At 46.3% G+C, this 18,157-nt stretch overlaps 1 protein-coding gene across 3 annotated transcripts in view; it reads left to right on the plus strand.

The window, feature by feature from the left end:
• The window catches only part of TOM1L2 (target of myb1 like 2 membrane trafficking protein), a 43,208-nt gene extending 28,719 nt beyond the window's left edge, over positions 1–14,489 (plus strand). For 2 of the 3 annotated variants that reach the window (XM_066576678.1, XM_066576676.1), the window contains 3 exons: positions 7,560–7,619; positions 8,932–8,968; positions 10,379–14,489. In XM_066576678.1, the coding sequence (XP_066432775.1) occupies positions 7,560–7,619; positions 8,932–8,968; positions 10,379–10,527 (246 nt within the window). In that variant the 3' untranslated portion in view covers positions 10,528–14,489. The remainder of the gene's footprint in view (positions 1–7,559; positions 7,620–8,931; positions 8,969–10,378) is intronic. The other variant, XM_066576677.1, reaches the window with a different exon arrangement.
• The last annotated feature ends 3,668 nt before the right edge of the window (positions 14,490–18,157 follow it).

Consider the following 18,157-nt stretch of genomic DNA (forward strand, 5'->3'; position numbering starts at 1 on the left):
TAACAAATGAATGAGCATTTAGTTGTTAGTCAGGTGATCTGCAGCGGCTTCACATGGCCTGATTAGGTGAACGAACTTTCCTCCAAACGTTTATGCCCAATCATTGATCCATGTAAAAGTCCCTTAAGGCTGGGTTCACACAGGGCGGATTTGCCGCGGTTTTGCCGTGCGGAATTTCGCCGCGGCAAATCCGCCCGCAGCCGCTAATCTTGGGATTAGCCAGCCATGTGGACGAGATTTCTCAGAAATCTCGTCCACACGGGACGGCCAATCCGCTGCGGTAAGTCCGGCTGATTCAAAAGATGCAGCATGTCTATTTACTTTTCTTCTTTATTTTCGTCGCGGCCACGCTCTCCTCTATGGAGCGCCAGCCGCAACGGAAAAACAAGCGGCTGGGCCGATTCAAAGCCGCCGTGGCTGTTTCCGTGGCGGTTCTCCCTGCGGAAATCTCGCGGTTTTTGCTGCGGCCAAACCGCGAGATTTCCGATGGGAATACGCCCTGTGTGAACCCAGCCTAAAGGGATTGTCTGGGCATTTTTTCTATTGATGACCTGTGCTCAGGATTGGTCATTAGTAGATGAACAGCAGGGGTCCGCTGCTCGAGATCCCTGCCAATCAGATGATTTCTGATACCGCTGTCAGTATAGACAGTGCAGGAAGCAGATCTTGCTGTCCGTACTGCAGCAGCCTGGGTGGGTAGTGCAGACAGAGGTCCTATTGAATTCAATGCAGCACCAACCCAGACCGCTGCAGTACGGACAGTGCAATCTGTTTCCCGCACTGTCCGTACTGACAGCAGTGCCATGAATCAGCTGATCAGTGGGGATTCCGAATGAAAGACCACCACCGATCAATTGAAAAAATGCCCAAAGTTCTGGACAAGCTCTTTTAAGTGCGCACTGGAATACAGTGATCTCTGTGAATTATATCCTGTTTTACTGCTGCAATTAAAAACAGCAAAACTCCTTTAATCTAGTATCCAGTAACCAAAACTCTGATAATCTGATATATCAGGTGGCGATTCACAGCCTGAACCGATGACCTGCACCGTTATGGTGTTTGCACAACCACCAGTAAGTCTATGGAGGTGCTCCAGCAATGGATGTTCTTGTATCCACTGGCTCTATAGACTATCTAGTAGGTGAATTAGGAGGCAGGATGGTTGTGGTCTCATTTCACCACGCATTGCAGATATCCGGCTGCTACTGATCTCTCTGCTTTCCTGACCCCCAACATCTGTATCTGGACTCCTGCGATAAACACAAGTTTTAATAAACATACACAGAATATTCTGATTAGGTATTTGTAATGCATCTAAAACGGACATGAGCAAAATTAGTTTTGTGTATAAAGCTCCTCTGCAGACCAATGTGTCTCCATGGTAGCAGACTACAAACAAGCTCTGTGTAGTCTGATCCTTCACTACACTTTAGATTAGGGCATTTTAATAAAGCTGAACTAATGGACACAATTGCACCTACTGAGGCTGGGGCTGCATGATTACTTTGGTTGTGACAAAGGTGGCATGGTCAAAGATCGCAGGACATCGCAAACTGATGGAAGTTAATTCGGTCAAATTGCGTCTTGTAAGTTATCATGAGACTATGATTGCAGAAAATGCTGACTCAATGGATTTTTTGCAATCCTCAGGTTGTGGCAGCTTATTAGCAATCATGCAACTGCACTCACTACCATAGGTGTGCAATGTCGCAGGGCTATACTGCGATCTTTGAACAGGGTACTTGTGTCATGGCCAAAGTCTGTGTGTAGCTCTAGACTTTTAATGCTTTCCTAAATGGCCACATAGAGGCTGAAAAAGTGAGCCCTGACCTTAAAGGTTCTTGGATAGTGCAGTTACACTTTAGATATGTCATAGGGACAGGGCAAAAGTTTTCATTGCTGGGGTTCAGATGCTGAGACCTCTGCCAGTCGCTAGAACGGAGCAACAGAAATGCTCATCCAAATGCTGTCACTGCTCACTAGCTGACGAAGGGATCAACAGAAAGTTTGTAGGCGAACAGTGACAGAACTTGGATAAGTGCTTCAGCTGCTTTGTTTCAGCAATCAGTGGGGGTCTCAGCTGGACCCTGAGTGATCGAAAGTTTTAGGCCTCCATGTCCACTAGAAAAATAAAATTAGCAAATCTGTGCGTTTTTCCGCTGGTGAGATTCGCAGTCAAATTTGCTAATAGGGAATCATTGGCCATCTGCGGTCAATGAAGGCCCCCTGCACACGGGCGGAAATTCTGCGACGGGATTCCCTGCGGAATTTCCGGCTGTGCCCGCCTGCATAGGATTGCATTGCAAAAATGCAATCCTATGCAGACGGCCGCGATTTGTCCGCATGAAAATACACGCGGAAAACAAACCGCGGCATGCTCTATTTCTGTGCGGGTCTCACACAGGCCCGCACAGAAGTCTCTCTCCCGGCGCCCCGCCTCTGCTCTGCACATGCGCCACCTGGCCGGCACATCAAAGAGCCGGAGCCGCGGGAGAGGTGAGCGCCGCACAGGTCCCTGCAGGGGCTCGGGTCGGGTCCCGCTGCGAGAATTATCGCAGCGAGATCCGACCCAACCGTCTGCAGGCCTTGGTTAAATTGGATTTAACACCCGCTGATGTGATTTAATTCAATTTGCGTATTTCACACGCGGGGAAAAAAACGCAGCATGCTTCATTTTACTGTAGATCACCTTTCAACTCATTGCTTATGATCTCCCACAAGCAATAAAAAATCTAATTAATGGTGACCTGCAGTGCATCCGCTGCAGAAATCCACGCAGATCGGATTTTTCTAGTGGACATGAGGCCTTAATGTGTCAGACGTTTTGGGAAACAAGTCATGCCAGACCAATCTAATTCCCTTCTATGACAGAATCACCTGTCACTGGGTTGATCATGGAAATGCGATAGATATAGTATATCTTGACTTCATCAAAGCATTTGATATTTTACCATACTTATTGGAAAAATGACCAAATATGGGATTGACAAGGCAACTATTAGGTGGTCATAAATGGCTGCACATCCAAGTGGAAGAATGTATCAAGTGGGAACCACAAGGTTCTGTCCTAGGCCCAGTGTTGGTCAACATTTTTATAAATGATCTGGAGGAGGGAATTTATCAACTGATCAAGCTTCCCAACGACAGAAAGCTAGGAGGGATAGCTAACACAAGAAAAGAGGGAGAGAAAATTCCCAAAAATTTAGAAAAGCTTGAACAGTGGGCAGCGAATCACAGAATGGTATTTAACAAGGAGAAATGCAAAGTCCTACATCTGGACAAGAGATATGGAAAAAAAATCACTTACAGAATGGGAGGAATTGGGCTAAGCAGCAGCACATGTGACTTGGGTATACTAAAAGATCACAGACTGAACATGCGTCACAAACGTGATGCAGCAGCCAAAAAGGCAAACACAATTCTGGGATGTATTAAGTGAAGCATAGAGCCTAGATCACGTGAGGTAATTATCCCCCTCTACTCTTCCTTAGTCAGACCTCATCTGGGATACTGAGTCCAGTTCTGGGCACCCCAATTTAAAAAAAGACATAGACAAACTGAAGCAAGTTCAGAGAAGAGTTACCAAGATCTGGAAATGTTTAGCTTGCAAAAAAGAAGGCTGAGAGGAGACTTAATAGCTGTCTACAAATATCTGAAGGGCTGTCACAGTGCAGAGGGATCAGCCCTATTCTCATCTACACAAGGAAAGACTAGAAGTAATGGGATGAAACTGAAAGGGAGGAGACACAGATTAGATATCAGACAGTGAGGGGGATCAATGAGTGTAACAGGTTGCCACAGGAGGTGGTGAGTTCTACTTCAATGGAAGTGTTCAAATAGAGGCTGGACAAATATCTGTCAGGGATGATTTAGTGATCCTGCAGTAAGCAGGGGGTCGGACCCGATGGCCCTGGAGGTTCCTTCCAACTCTACCAGTCTACTGATTCTAAGAATAGAGGTTATCCAGATAAGGGAAATGCTTACCCAAGCCGGCAGTGCCAAACCTCTGACCCAGGTACGATACCAGGACATGTGTAGTGCCTGATTAAGTAGACCATAGACCTTGGGCTGTTCACACAACTTGGGCCCCACACACACACAACAAGCTCCTCCACCTGCTGATAGATTATTTTCTGTATTTAGATCCTTGTAGTAATAGAGCCTCGGATGTGGCCCCTTACAGTAATAGTGCCAACATGGCTCCTTGTAGTAATGTTGCCCGTGACGTGGCCCCTGAGTAGTAGAGCAGTGACTCTAACCAGTGGTGCCATGTCACATCCAACTTCCTGTCCTGCCTCAGCACTGCTCAGTAACATCAACTGACCTTTTCCGAACCTAACTCCTCCCCTGTGTCTTGCGCACAGCATGGTCTGAGTGCTGCAGACAAAGGGGAGGAGTTGAGATTTGATGCTGCAGGGTGAGTTGACTGCGGCATGACTGTAAGCTTGATGTGCAAGCACAGTTGGGAGCCGTGGGAGGGTGGTGGGGCTGGCCCTAGATGGGAGCCATTAGGGCAGATTATAATAGCGGTAGTTTGGACAGCTGGGCAGCCTCAGGCCCGGAGCGGTCATCCTAAACTCCCCTATTATAATCCGCAGTTGGTCACATGGTACAGCATTTCCTTTGCCCACCATGTCATTGAAGGGGACTGGCTGTTTGGCTAATTCCTGTAACTTAGCCAGTCCTGTCCTCTGTGTCTGCATAGGCCATGACAGAGAAGGAGGCTGTGCTAGTAACTGAAAGAAGCCGAACAGCTATTCGATGACCTGATGAGCAACGCAAGAGTCTTACCACATGACCTGGTATCGTACCCATGCTGGAAGTAGTATTTTCACTGCCTGAACAACCTGTTTAAATCCCTGCCATTAGGATTACACTGTTCTGTATGGGCTCCTGGCGGGGTGAGGTCTGTGGGTGACTTCCAGAGAAGGGGAGTCTATTGAAAACTTTCAGAGGGAGGAGCATATGAAAGGATCCTAGAGGGGGGGAGCCTATTGAGAACTTTCAGTGGGAGGGGCATATGAAAGGATCCTAGAGGGGCGGAGCCTATTGAGAACTTTCAGAGGGAGGGGCATATGAAAGGATTCCAGAGGGGAGGAGCCTATTGAGAACTTTCAGAAGGAGGAGCATAGGAAAGGATCCTGGAGGGGGGGGAGCCTATTGAGAACTTTCAGAGGGAGGGGCATATGAAAGGATTCCGGAGGGGAGAAGCCTATAAGGGCTTCAGAAAGGGGATAACCTGGAGGAAAGTAAAGAACAAGGGGATCGTGGGATATGTGGTGCCAAATAATGTATTTTATTTGTGATTGATTGTACCCCCCCAAAAAATAAAAGGAAATGACTGTGAGGCTCACTTCTCCCACCACGCAGGCGGGGGCTCAGCTTTCCTGCGCTCTGCTCCTAGACGCCAAATTCACGCTGTCATCACAGGAAACGATGGTGAGCTGATTACATCCAGGGTTTGACACGGACGGGTTCAAACTCCCCGGAGACGGGACTTGTGTTTAGACAACCAGGAGCTGATTCCTGTCCAAAGTCCCCGACACGAGTGCGGTTCACCAGTCCTGGTGCCAGTCTCATACACGTCACTGCCGTGTCAACTCTGCTGCTCAAGACCAGGATTCCTCGTCCAACCACAAAAATATGCTGGGGTTTGTAGTTCTACAAAGGAACTTGTTTTGGCTTATGCTGCCATAGTCTGTAGTGGCGGCGATATGAATCAGGGCCCATTCTGTATGAGCCTGGTGGGCACTTAAAGGGTATGTTCAGCACAGCAGGAAGTGGGTAACAATGCCAGAGCTGCCTGAACCGGTGTGACCAGCGGTGTCACTCACTAGTGAGTGGCGGGGATTTCTACAGGCAAGATGGCCGCCAATGCCCTATACTGGGGTTGGAAATATAAAGAAGTTTGGGAGGGAGGGGGTTAAAGAATCAGTTTAAAGGGATTTTCTGCTGGCAAATCTACGTGGCATCACATCACGCCTCAAACTTGTGCTTATACATGGAGAGGATACGCTGCCTGTAGCGCTGTCACTGCCCGCTAATATCTGCCGTTAACTTATTTAACCCTTTGTCTTCACGTTTGTGTTTTTTTTTAGTAAAAAAGAAAATAAAGCTTAATTATTGTTCGAATAGAATAGATTTAGCATTTTTACTACTTTCAACATCCCTGCTTGCCGTCAGTGAATTGAAACACTCTTCTATATCCAGAGTCTGTAAACATGCCCTTATCATTTCTAAGAGGAATGATGTAACAAGCTCCTGTGTGAGCAGGATGGGCCTCTGAATATATCCAGATGTTTACATTCACTGACAGCAAGTAGAGATCTTAGAGTGATGGCATGAGACAGGAGTTCATTAGAAAGAGTTTTTCATTATACGGGGTGATTCAGAAGTCAGGGCCACCTGGAATATCTTCTGAACGGAAAGAGACACAAGTCGTAAACTTTGTAGAACACTTAAATGAATGTCGGGAAAACTTTTTGGAACCACGGTGGTGCCTGTCGGACAGCTGTCTGGCAGCCATCTTGGATTGAACCAAAGGAACTTCAATTGAAAGGGGATAATGGGATATATGATAGAAGGGTAGAATCTTATCAGAAATTATTGGGTGTCGTAATTTTTTCAATAGCTGCATGATGTTATGGAAAGCACTAATCACAAGATGGCCGACAGGCACCACCATAGTGCCAAAAAGTTTTCCTCCACCCATCTAAGTATTCTACAAAGTTTTTTTGTTAAGAAGATATTCCATGTGGCCCTGACATGTGAATCGCCCTGTACAGTAATTCAACATTAGTTACATGAAACTGGAAACCCCCTTTAATTCCATTCTAATGTGCATAGTTACCAATCAGTTTGCAGCCCCCTTAATGTGACTCACAGTGTACCTCGATTATTAGTGGGCGCCATGCTTGACTACAGTCATTCACTACTCTTCCTGTGATTCGACTGTGAATCACAGCTATTATGCGCCATGCTAGGCGTTGTTTGAGATTAGAAGAAAGGCTCTGCTTTATTCTGTATAAGAAACAGTGCCACCCTTGACTATAGGTTGGGTCTGGTATTGCAGCTCAGTCCCATTTAAGTAAAGTGACCCATTTATTACATGCAACCCAATTTGTGTTTTTTCTGAGCTCATGAAATAGGAAGCTTCCTAGCAGTCAGTCCGGTAGAACGTCTGCCTGCTTGGCCAGAGGTGTCCTTGAAGGTCCCCATGATGGACCACTAATGTGAGATCTGACTGGTCAGCTACCAAAAGGAGTTTGTCAATCCAGAGGTTCCTAACATTATAACGTGGGCACACCACTTTGTCCCTGACCACTTTACCCCGCTCACGTCACCCGGCTATGGCGCTAACTTCATCCTCCATGTTACTTTCCCATCTCCGTTGTGTTACTACTTCATCTCCAGCACATTTTATGTTGTCATATTTTGCTTTTTGTTTCTTTTATCCATTTTTATTTATTTTATTTTGCTTCATTTTTCCCCTCCCCGTTTTGTTATTCCACCACGCCTCTTGCTTCTGGATGTATTTTGGCTGCACGTGCTTGCTGTAGATTCCTGTGGCGCAGGCCTCAGACATGGATGACCTAGAGGAGTGGCTCGGGACTGACGTGGTGAGATGCTCTTCTACTCTTCATAGAGGGTCAACAGTCCTGTCCTACTGTGCACTGTGTTTCTGAAATGTCTAGGTATTGCTACCATTACAGGGCTTGGAGGAGTTCATACCCAACTTTCCTAGTGACTGAATGGCAATGATTGCTGGGAAATGTTAGAAAACTAAGAAAGCTGGGTTACAACCCCTCTGTGAGCTATAATGGTGGCATAATTGTTGTGCCCTAACTTTCTTTGAACATGTAAAATGTATTAACGTAGAGAGAGAATGTGTGATATGTCTATATGGTGTGTGCCTGATATGAGGTCATCAGTGGGAGGGATTATCAGAGCTGTGTGCCTGAGATGATGTCATTTGTGGGAGGGATTATCAGAACTACCCTGTTTCCCCAAAAATAAGACCTGCCCTGCCCTTTCAGAATTTTTGAGGAGGCCTGAAATATAAGTCATACCCTGAAAATAAGCCCTAGCTGCATTACATTCAAAAAAAGGAGTACATTACCTAGCAGGTACGGTCCTGGTCTCTCCTGCTGCTCTCCAGAGCTTTGACGCTCTTCTTGTAGTCCTTGGCCGCCCACAGATCACTTCCTGGTTACGGGATTCATAAATCCAATCTCCAGGAAGCAATGGCTCTGATTGGTTATCGGCCGCTACTCAGCCAATGAATGCAGGGCTCGATGAACCAATGCGATGGCTGGGATTGGTTTATCAAGCACTGCATTGATTGGCTGAGCAGCGGTCAAAGAACCAATCACAGCCATCGCGTTGTTGAGGCAGGATTTATGAATTGGCCAATCAATGCCGCAGCTCAGCGCATCGGAGCTCCGGAGAGCTGTGGGAGGGACCTGGCCCGAGCCTGCTAGCCAACTATAATAAGACCTCTTTTGGAGCAAAAATTAATATAAGACATTGTCTTATTTTGGGGGGAAACACGGTATGTCTGAGATGAGCTTGTTTGGAGAGGTTGTCTGAACTATATAATATGTCTTTGGCGGGAGGGATTATCAAAGTTGTATGTCTGAGATGTCATTGGTGGGAAGAATTATGTCGTTTGCATTAGGGATCAGAGCTGTATGTCTGAAATGGTGCCATTGGTGGGATTATCAGGACTGTAATAATCCCTCCACCAATCACATCAGACACAGAGTTTTGTGATGATGTCATTGGTAGGAGGGGTTATAAGAGCTGTATTAGTCCTCTGGTTCAGGCATACATGGTTCGTCTACAGAACCGTTCTTGCCCTTTCTACACATCTGGGTCCATTCTTACAGTGGTTATCTTAATTGTAGCGTAATGCATTCTTTCTTTTAACAGAAGGGGGAAGAACTGGAAGAAGGAGTGACCAGTGAAGGTAAATACCCTGTACATGATGACCATGGGACACGGCCATAATAGAAAACTACTCTGGTACAGTGTTATAAGAGGACCAGGGAGGCTTCTACAGTATGACGGGGAAGGACCTAGGAAGTTGCTGCAGTGTTATTGGGGGTCTTTTCCTGGCACGTTACGGTGTGAGCGGGAAGGAGCAGGGAGGTCACTGCGGTGTGAGCGGGAAGGAGCAGGGAGGTCACTGCGGTGTGAGCGGGAAGGAGCAGGGAGGTCACTGCGGTGTGAGCTGGAAGGAGCAGGGAGGTGACTGCGGTGTGAGCGGGAAGGCGCAGGGAGGCCACTGCGGTGTGAGCGGGAAGGCGCAAGGAGGCCACTGCGGTGTGAGCGGGAAGGCGCAGGGAGGTGACTGCGGTGTGAGCGGGAAGGAGCAGGGAGGTGACTGCGGTGTGAGCGGGAAGGAGCAGGGAGGTGACTGCGGTGTGAGCGGGAAGGAGCAGGGAGGTGACTGCGGTGTGAGCGGGAAGGAGCAGGGAGGTGACTGCGGTGTGAGCGGGAAGGAGCAGGGAGGCCACTGCGGTGTGAGCGGGAAGGAGCAGGGAGGCCACTGCGGTGTGAGCGGGAAGGAGCAGGGAGGCCACTGCGGTGTGAGCGGGAAGGAGCAGGGAGGCCACTGCGGTGTGAGCGGGAAGGCGCAGGGAGGCCACTGCGGTGTGAGCGGGAAGGCGCAGGGAGGCCACTGCGGTGTGAGCGGGAAGGCGCAGGGAGGCCACTGCGGTGTGAGCGGGAAGGCGCAGGGAGGCCACTGCGGTGTGAGCGGGAAGGCGCAGGGAGGCCACTGCGGTGTGAGCGGGAAGGCGCAGGGAGGCCACTGCGGTGTGAGCGGGAAGGCGCAGGGAGGCCACTGCGGTGTGAGCGGGAAGGCGCAGGGAGGCCACTGCGGTGTGAGCGGGAAGGCGCAGGGAGGCTACTGCGGTGTGAGCGGGAAGGCGCAGGGAGGCCACTGCGGTGTGAGCGGGAAGGCGCAGGGAGGCCACTGCGGTGTGAGCGGGAAGGCGCAGGGAGGCCACTGCGGTGTGAGCGGGAAGGCGCAGGGAGGCCACTGCGGTGTGAGCGGGAAGGCGCAGGGAGGCCACTGCGGTGTGAGCGGGAAGGCGCAGGGAGGCCACTGCGGTGTGAGCGGGAAGGCGCAGGGAGGCCACTGCGGTGTGAGCGGGAAGGCGCAGGGAGGCCACTGCGGTGTGAGCGGGAAGGCGCAGGGAGGCCACTGCGGTGTGAGCGGGAAGGCGCAGGGAGGCCACTGCGGTGTGAGCGGGAAGGCGCAGGGAGGCCACTGTGGTGTGAGCGAGAAGGCGCAGCGAGGTTACTGCGGTGTGAGCGGGAAGGCCACTGCAGTGTGACGTGTCTTTATCGTTTTAATCTTCTCTTTTTGCAGAATTTGATAAGTTTCTGGAAGAGCGAGCCAAGGCCGTAGAAAGGCTCCCAGACCTGCCGTCTCCCCCCTCCACAGAGCCCTCCCTGACAGTCAACCCCGCAAACCGGAAGAAGCAGGAGCGAGCGGACGACACTCTGTTTGCTTTGTAAATAATGGCTGTGTATAGCTCCCGCCGCTCTCCTGTCACATACAGGCCCCTCATACCCTACACTACTGTATGTCCATCATATATATGAAACGGATGAGGACGGACGCTGTGTGGACTGCCGCCAGAATCCCTAGATACATTTAACGTGTCCATTCGCTGGGAACGAATGACATCACAGAGTGCGCGCGGCTTCCAAAATAGCTGCTTCACAAGTTAAGGCTCGTAATGATGAATTAATAACATCCAGGCCGTCCCATGACGTGAACTCTTGTAACATATGATCCGTCTCTCCAGTAATGGCGGATGTGGATCGGTATTGTCAGTATCCCACATTGTAAAATCACAGATGTCCCCCTCCCCCTTCATTTTGAGAATAACCCAGTCTCTGTTTTTAATGAGTGGCCTGTACCAATAGCTAGAGGACAGGAGGGTACTTAGGCACCTACCCTGCTACATAGTATTCTACGGTATTGTTCTTCTAGGTGGCGCTATACACATTCCTTCACTTCCTTGTAAATGGTCCTTTTCCCCGCTCCCCCTGGTAATTGCAATAGCACTGCATGTCTCATCTCTCGGAAAACTCTTGTTTTCTGTTCATATATATATATATATAAATATATATAGACGTGTATATAGAGAGAGGGGGCGAGAGTGAGAATATAACGTATACCTGAACTGCAATGTTTGCACAGCTTTCTTACCTCTTAGACGAGCGTCCGCCATTCCATAGCATATTAATTTCTGCATATTATCCAGCATCTGACGATCAGTACCCTGCGGGCGTATCGTGGCGGGCACAGCATGCACATGGAAGAGTCTCTTCACCCGTCCTCTTAACCCCTTGGGTGCCATATGATTTTTTTCCCCCTGACGGTTTAGCACACAAGGGGGATGACGAGTTTGTTCCCTGCTGCCGATGGACTGTAAGTCGTTTTATTGTTTTTCTTTGGCACTGATAGATTTCACTGCACTGAATGTGTCAGCAGCTCGGACCGCGAGATGCCATTTTCAGCCATACTTTAGCGGAAAAAAATGGTCTGGCTGTGGCCTTTTTATTTTTTAGGACTTGAATGTTTGGATATGTCACTAGAATATAGACTGGGCCCCTGTTGATTTACTGGGAGAGAGGTGCGAGGCAGAGTGCCTCCATCATAGCCTCTGTGCAGAACTCCAATACAGTCATCTATGGGCAATTAAGGGAGTCCGCATCAACTGGAGACCTACCTTGCTTACCCTAGAACCTCGTGCCGGTAGATGTCATTCTTGATGTTTTTAGCTGTTGATAATACTCAGTGACCATAACGCTGAGGGTCGATCACAGGATGCTATGTCGTATCGAATATTTAAAGGGACGGTTTTGCAAACTATTTAAAGGGAAAAAAAATAGTATGTTACAAAGCATATTCAATAGTGGTTAGCTGACTCATATGTTGCGTTTTCTGTGGCTGTGTGACTCCTCTAAAACAAATTCCTTAGGTTTGTAAGAAATTAAGGTGGTGGGGTGCTTGTCTGGCCAACAGCTATCTCTACTGGTCCTGCCATACACATGCCCGCTTGGCGTGCATGCACATGTAGTGGGGAGAGAAAGCTACTGCCAGACACTGAGCAGCAGCTTATCTCCTTCAGAACAAAAGGGATTGGGCAGGTGAAATCCTTACTTGCACCGACATCTGCCGTCGGGAGAGTCAGGAGTCCATCATACACATTAGATGATCAGTCGGTCCTGCCGAAAATGGCGAGTTCTGCTGATTTATCTTTATAGTGAACTTATCACTTTTGAACCCCCATGAACTAGGTTATGAGGCTCAAAGGTGAGAGAACAGGGGGTCTGTGAGGAGGTGCTTCATACTAAATAGGTTCCCAGTTCCTGCGCTATGTCCCTGTGAAGCTGCTATGCACATACAGTGTAACTCTATTCAGATGGCTCTGTGCCAACACTCTTACATAATGATGAATTGGAGGACATACGCACAGGGCTGTCTGAAAAGTCATGCTATGTGTGCACAACAAATCTGCGGGGACACAGCGCAACAACGGTGCGCCTGGTGAGTATGAAACACAGCTTCCCAGACTCCCTACTTTCTCACTTTTTGAGCCCCAAAACATAGTTTATGGGGCTCAAAGGTGATGACAGCTTCTCTTTAATGTGTATGGCTGTCCTTAAAGGGGTTGTCTCACCAAAGCCAATATCAAGAATGCAATCGCGGCACGTTTAAATGTTTTGACAGTTGAGGATATGCATGCGCACCTCTGCTCCATTCACTTCAATGGGACTGGAGATAGCCGTGTTCGAGGGCTGAGCTATCGCTGAAGTGAATGGAGCGCAGGTCCGCATGCGTATCCTCCACTGCTCACACTTCAGCCGGGCATGCCATCTCAATATCTGCTTTGATGAAAACCGCTTTAAGCCAGTGTGACACGAATTTTGCAAGCAATCTTTGTGAATCTATTACTGTATCTGCAACCAACGGCAGTCACCAAAACTCCAGATCTGCTGTATTTTTGGCTAAAAATCGGAAATTTGTAAGTATGTTTTCCAGCAAAGAATTCAGTGTAAAGGTTTGCTCAAACATCAGACTCCATCCGAAACCCTGAAAACGGGATTCAGATGGAACACCAGGCCTAAAACCCATAAGCTTTCATTCATCAAATGGAGCCAATAAGGTTGCTGTGTGAGCCGGTGTTTGTTCCTATCTGTCATATGTGACGGGCAGACTAGCGTAGTCGTCTTTCTGTGGATCAAGGTGTTGTCTCATGAAGACATGCCCTTTTTCTGGAATGAAGTGGACCTGGTAATCAGCTGATCACCACCGCTCCGGCTCCTTAAACCCCTGGCAATCAGCTGTTGTCATCTGAAAAATCCTGCCAGTCATAAACATTTGCTATGTGTTATACATGCCAGTCATTCCCATGTATACCCAACTGTGTAATATATGGACGCCTTAGTCCACAAGGGTGGGGGGTCACTAATCTTTAGATGACCCCTCTCTGGCTCATAGAGAGTCCAGAATGGGGATACTCCTATGAAAGTGGTTGTACCAAAATCCTCAGTTATCCCCTAACCAAAATGTAGGGATCCCGCCCACTGAGACTCCCACCGATGCAGAAAACGGGGATCCAAACAGTACCCGCATGAATAAAGTGGATGACGAGCATGCGTGCCAATGCTCCATTCATTTCAATGACCGTGCCAGAGATTGCTGAGCGCCTCTACTTGGCAATTTCTGCTACTGTTGTTGCAATGCATGGAGCGGTGGGGCACATTGCATGGACAACTTAGACCCCCCGTTTTTAGGAGCAGTGGAGATCTGAGTGATTGGACCCCTACTGATGTGGATAGAGGAGAACTTTCGGTTTTGGTACATTGCCATTAAGAGGGGCTGTCTTAGCGAAATTTCTTTACTCTGCCATTATCTGGATATGCTACAGTCTGGATTATGAAGCTGCAATAGACTAATCAGTTCCCTCTGTTTTTAGGAGATTTCACATTATCTTGCAGATTTTCTGGATTGTCCTATTATTCCAGATTAAAGAGAATACAATTAAGAATGGAAATTAAGTCAGACAAATTCTAAGGAATCGGGCTCAATCCTCCAGGATTACCTCGCACCTCCCTCCCCCCGTTCACAGCACCAGGCTGCTGTCCCGTCCCCATAAGACGCTACAACTAACCTGTATATTAAATATCTTAAATTATTTTATATTTTATACATGCAAACACTAATTGTAGATTCTTAATGTTACAGAGATTATTTATTTGTCGAGCCGCGTTCTCCCCGTGTATCTGATTTTTAAGCTGTGGAAGAGAATAAATATTTTAGAGTTGATGACGTCGTCTGTAATGAAGTTACTAACCCCATCCGCTATATTCTCCTTCCAGTATATGTCTGTCTGCTGGAAATGTTCTACTGTAGAGACGATAAGTAAGAATATGTCCAATAAATCCGTAACAAACATCCGTCATCTGCCGTCTTGTTTCTTGTGTGTTTGGTGGAAACTTTTGAACCAATGACCAGAGGTGTAATAAAGTTCTTGGGCTCTAATGCACACTGTGTAACAGAGACCCCCACAACTTGTACCATGTGGTATATACACTGAATTGCCCGTTTTTCAGAGCCACTGGCCATTTCATGATTGGAGCTTTCCTGTATGGGAATTATCCTGTGAAACCAGAATGCGGCATAAAATCACATGACCAGTTCTCCGTGGATCCGTTTCAGTGTGAATCCACATTAGATGGGAAAATCCAGCGATTTGAGAGACTTGCAACGAGGCCTGGTCATCGGTGCTGGACTAGGCGGGCCGGGATTTCACTGCCAACCTTGTGGGGTTTTCTCATGTAACGGTGTGGAGAGTATATAGAAAATGGTGTGGTCAAGAAAAAATATCCAATTGTAGGAGATTGTGTGAGCAGAAACAAGTCGTCACTGAAAGAGCTCAGAGGAGGATGTCAGGAATCGTACTGCCAACAGACTCTGCACAGTCAAGAGCAGCTGAAAACAATGCTGGTGCTCCAACTAAAGTGTCTGAACGCATAACTTGCTGCTTCTTAACATAGATGGGCTAGAATAGCAGCTGACCAGTTCCAGCGCCATTGTGTTTAAGAGAAAGTGTCGAAAACAAAACTGCTATAAAACCTCCCCCTTATGTACAAGATGATAACTACTATAGTGCTGTCACCTAAGTACAAGAATCCAACTACTACAATACTGCCCCCTATGTACAAGAAAACTACTAGTATAATACTGCCCATATGTACAAGAATATAGCTACTATAATACTGCCTCCCATGTACAAGAATATAACTACTATAATACTGCCCCTATGTACAAGAATATAACTACTATAATACTGCCCACTATGTACAAGAATATAACTACTATAATACTGCCCCCTATGTACAAGAATATAACTATTATAATACTGCCTCCTATGTGCAAGAATCTAACTACTAATATACTGCCCCCTATGTAAAAGAATATAACTACTATAATACTACCCATATGTACAAGAATATAACTACTATAATACTACCCATATGTACAAGAATATAACTACTATAATACTGCCCCCTATGTACAAGAATATAATTACTATAATACTGCCTCCTATGTACAAGAATATAACTACTATAATACTGCTCCTATGTACAAGAATATAACTACTATAATACTGCTCCTATGTACAAGAATATAACTACTATAATACTGCCCCCTATGTACAAGAATATAACTACTATAATACTGCTCCCTATGTACCAGAATATAACTACTATAATACTGCCCCCTATGTACCAGAATAAAACTATACTACTGCCCCCTATGTACAAGAATATAACTACTATAATACTGCCCCCTATGTACAAGAATATAACTACTATAATACTGCCTCCTATGTACAAGAATATAACTACTATAATACTGCCCCCTATGTACAAGAATATAACTACTATAATACTGCCCCCCATGTACAAGAATATAACTACTATAATACTGCCCCTATGTACAAGAATATAACTACTATAATACTGCCCCTATGTACAAGAATATAACTACTATAATACTGCCTCCTATGTACAAGAATATAACTACTATAATACTGCCCCCTATGTACAAGAATATAACTACTATAATACTGCCCCCCATGTACAAGAATATAACTACTATAATACTGCCCCCCATGTACAAGAATATAACTACTATAATACTGCCCCTATGTACAAGAATATAACTACTATAATACTGCCCCTATGTACAAGAATATAACTACTATAATACTGCCCCTATGTACAAGAATATAACTACTATAATACTGCCCCTATGTACAAGAATATAACTACTATAATACTGCCCCTATGTACAAGAATATAACTACTATAATACTGCCCCTATGTACAAGAATATAACTACTATAATACTGCCCCCTATGTACAAGAATAGAACTACTATAATACTGCCTCCTATGTACAAGAATATAACTACTATAATACTGATCCCCCATGTACAAGAATATAAATACTATAATACTGCCCCTATGTACAAGAATATAACTACTATAATACTGCCCCTATGTACAAGAATATAACTACTATAATACTGCCCCCTATGTACAAGAATATAACTACTATACTACTGCTCCCTATGTACAAGAATAGAACTACTATAATACTGCCCCTATGTACAAGAATAGAACTACTATAATACTGCCTCCTATGTACAAGAATATAACTACTATAATACTGATCCCCCATGTACAAGAATATAACTACTATAATACTGCCCCTATGTACAAGAATATAACTACTATAATACTGCCCCCTATGTACAAGAATATAACTACTATAATACTGCCTTCTATGTACAAGAATAGGACTCTTTTATGAGTTTCAAAGAACCCAGACGTCTTCTGTGATTTAACACATCTAATTACTTTTCCAGATTTGGACCATACAAGCCCCCAACCCCTGACGTGTTCCTGCCATTATCAGGATATGCAGCTTTTGCTCCGTAATCCCTTTGCACTTGTTTGTTGTTACTGACATGCTATTTTCTGGTTACTTTCACACCTCTGATCACGTTTCTTCTACTGCGGTGACACTGATGATAATATATCTATACTTGCAGATCTGTGGCCGGGAATCTATCCTTACATCGACTACAGTTACTGAATACCGTCCTAGAGCTATTAAATGGCCAGTAACTCTAAAGTCCCGAATTTGCAGCATTGTTATAAGAGGAGCTGCCAATGTCTGTCATACATATGATTACGAGGAGTGCTGATAAGTCTTTGGCTTTGTGTTCTTTTTGTGTTTCGATGGTAGTGAATGTTACATCACATGAAAGCCTTATGTGTCTAATATATGTTTTCATAATTTTGTGTTTGTAGCTTATGGCAGCAGTGATCTCGGCACGCAGGAAAACAAAATGGCGGAGTCTAAGGCGATATTCACAGCGAATGAGAGCAGAGGAGCGATAAAATTCTTGTTCTGCAAGGAAAGTCCGCAAAGGATATTCATGGTGATATGTGGCAGACATTGGTGATCAGGGCCCTTCATATTCTACAGTTAAGAACTGGGTTGCTAAATTTAAGCGCCAATGATGAGCGTCCTGGACGCCCGAGAGAGGTTGTTGTTCCGGAGATTGTCGGTGCTGTGCACAACCTCATACTGGAGAATTGGCCAATTTCAGTTGCAGGAATAGCAAACATCATGGGGATTTCTGGTGAACGTGTTTGTGTCATTATCCATGAACATTCGAACATGAAGAAGCTGTCTGCAGAGTGGGTCCCCAAATGTTTGACAACAGAACAGAAAAGCATGCGAGTGAAAACTTCACGGTCCATTTGTCAGCATTTCCGGACTGATAAGAACTTCCTGGATCGACTGGTCACTATGGATGAGACCTGGATTTATTTGTATGACCCTGAAACCAAGAAGCAGTCAAGAGTGGAGGCACCATGGTTCTCCTCGCCCAAAGAAGTTCAGCCACTAAGGTGATGGCGTCTGTGTTCTGGGATAAGGAGGGCGCGCTGCTAGTGGACTACCTTCAAAATGGTTCCACCATCAATGCAAGGTATTACATTGAACTTTTGGACCAATTGAAGGCAGCTCTGAAGGCCAAAAGGCGCGGCAA

Source organism: Eleutherodactylus coqui, chromosome 8 (genome assembly GCF_035609145.1).
Source record: "Eleutherodactylus coqui strain aEleCoq1 chromosome 8, aEleCoq1.hap1, whole genome shotgun sequence".
Taxonomy (NCBI): Eukaryota; Metazoa; Chordata; class Amphibia; order Anura; family Eleutherodactylidae; genus Eleutherodactylus; species Eleutherodactylus coqui.